Source organism: Lactuca virosa, chromosome 7 (assembly GCF_052849685.1).
Source record: "Lactuca virosa cultivar CGN04683 chromosome 7, Lactuca_virosa_CGN04683_v6, whole genome shotgun sequence".
Lineage (NCBI taxonomy): Eukaryota > Viridiplantae > Streptophyta > Magnoliopsida > Asterales > Asteraceae > Lactuca > Lactuca virosa.
Window position 1 is genome coordinate 266,829,482 of NC_136432.1, and position 2,134 is coordinate 266,831,615.

Here is a 2,134-nt window from a genome sequence, read left to right on the forward strand (position 1 = left end):
CAGAAATCGAACACTCGATTAAACAATCTAATCACAGAATCGAGTCACTACTGAAGATCTAATAAGATTTTCAGAATCAAAAATGCGGAAACTTTTGAATATAGAATGAGACTCAAAATACTTTTGAAACTAGAGAAAATCTGATCAACGCAGAATGATTCCTGCTCTGATACCAAATGTAGTGTAGATTGAATCGAGTATGTAACACGAGATCGGATCTAAGAAAAGATTTCGAACACACCATCTAAATATAATCTGGTTGGATCAATATATTGATTTCATAGAATATAAGAGGTTATACAATGAGTACAATGACAGTATTCACGCTGCCTCTAAACATGTATCCATATCCTATTTATAGGAATACTGACAGAAGACAAAAAATATAAGGGACTTGACATTAAAATTTAGAAACATAAATGCCCTTATAATAAACATTCCAAACCGACTTTCGACACATGGAATGACTTAGACTATTTCGACATCTCACAATCACTTTCAAACCCAACACGATAGGACCACAACACACTGGGAAGTTCAACGACCCAATTTCCTTTTGCTTTGCCAAACGTTTTGTGATGCCATTCACCAGTGTTTTGTTTGACACTTTTGTTTGGTGATTAGCTTTTGGGTGTGCCATGGAAGTGAAGCGTTGTTGGATACGTTTGCCTTTGCACCAACCCTTTAATGGGTTTTCTGCGAACTATATCATGTCATCGATGATCACCACCCTTGGTATTCCAAAGCGAGTAATTATACTCTTCCGCATGAACTTGATTATTGATATCCCCATGATTTCTGCTAAGAGCTCTACTTCTATACACTTGATAACATAATCGACCGCAACAATTAGGAATTTATCTCCCAGGGGCCTCCAGGAAAGGACCCACAATGTCAATTCCCCACCGGTGGAAAAGCCAAAGGATGGCGATGTTAGTTTGTTCGGTTGATGGCATCCTTTGTACCGACGAGAAGCTTTGGCACTCCGCATATTGCCTTGTAATTTCTTCTTCTTTGGCATACATGTTTGGCCAGTAAAATCCCATTCGTAGGATTCTACCAGTTAACGCCCTTTCTCCTTCGTGTGCTCCCGCCTCCCCATCATGCGTTTTCTGGAGCACTTCTTCTTCCTTAACATCTTTAATGCATTTCAGCCAGAGAGTCAAGTATCCCTTTTTGTATACACTACCATCATTAATCATGAAGTGTGGGGACTTTTTGACAGTCCTTTATCTATGCTTCTGTGGTACAACACATCTACCAGTACCCTTTTTAACAGGTGATTAAACGTTGTTGCTACTAGCTTACTTAACATGTCAGCTCTTTTTTTTGCTTCGCCTTATCTGTTCGATCATAAACATATCAAAATATATTGCTATCTTGCTTACCGCATTTACATATTTTTCCATTCATATGTCTCGTGTGTTGTACGTCCCCTTGATTTGGTTTGTAACAAGCAATGAATCAAACAAGACTTAGAATGCTTGACCCCTATTTTAACCACCAAAAGGAGTCCGACTCGTAAGGCCTCATATTCAGTTTCGTTATTGGATGTCTCAAAATCGAATCGAAATGCATAAGTTACCTCATCTCCACCAGGGTTGGTAAGGATGAGTCCGGGTCTTGACCCTTCCTTGCCCGCATTATCGTCCTTGTATAGAGTCCATACGTGTTGCATTTCTGCATGGCCAGGTTGTTTATGGTCCTTGCTTTTCTCTTTATGACTATTATACTTGTTGCCTGGTATTTATGTCAAGAAATCTGTCAAAGCTTGACCCTTAATGCTTTTCCTCGGGTGGTATTCTATGTCGTTCTCTCCCAAATCGATGTCCTACTTCGCTAGCCTTCCCAGTTTCTTTGGTTTTAACAAGAGGTGTTTGAGAGGTTGTGTTGTTAGTACCTCCACACGGTGGGCTTGGAAGTATTCCCTTAATCTTCTTGTTGCGTAGACTAATGCCAATACCACATTTTCTGGTACGGGATAATTTATTTATGCGCCTTTCAGTGCTCTAGTGACAAAATATATTGGCAATTACCTCTCTCCTCTTTTGATTGTCAAGATCGCCGATGTGGCATCATTCGTGGCAAATAAATATATCGAAAGTGTCTCCCCTGGAATGGGACTAGCCAGAGT

At 39.8% G+C, this 2,134-nt stretch overlaps 1 protein-coding gene across 1 annotated transcript; it reads right to left on the reverse strand.

Annotated features, from left to right (window-relative positions):
- Nucleotides 1-857: 857 nt before the first annotated feature.
- LOC145127752 (uncharacterized) lies at nucleotides 858-1,202 on the reverse strand. Its single transcript, XM_079062886.1, has one exon. It carries the CDS (start codon nucleotides 1,200-1,202, stop codon nucleotides 858-860), a length of 345 nt encoding a protein of 114 aa, XP_078919012.1.
- Between the last annotated feature and the right edge of the window lie 932 nt (nucleotides 1,203-2,134).

Coding starts and splice junctions, on each gene's coding strand:
- LOC145127752 (XM_079062886.1), bottom strand. CDS start 1,202: ATGATTAATGATGGTAGTGTATACAAAAAGGGATACTTGACTCTCTGG.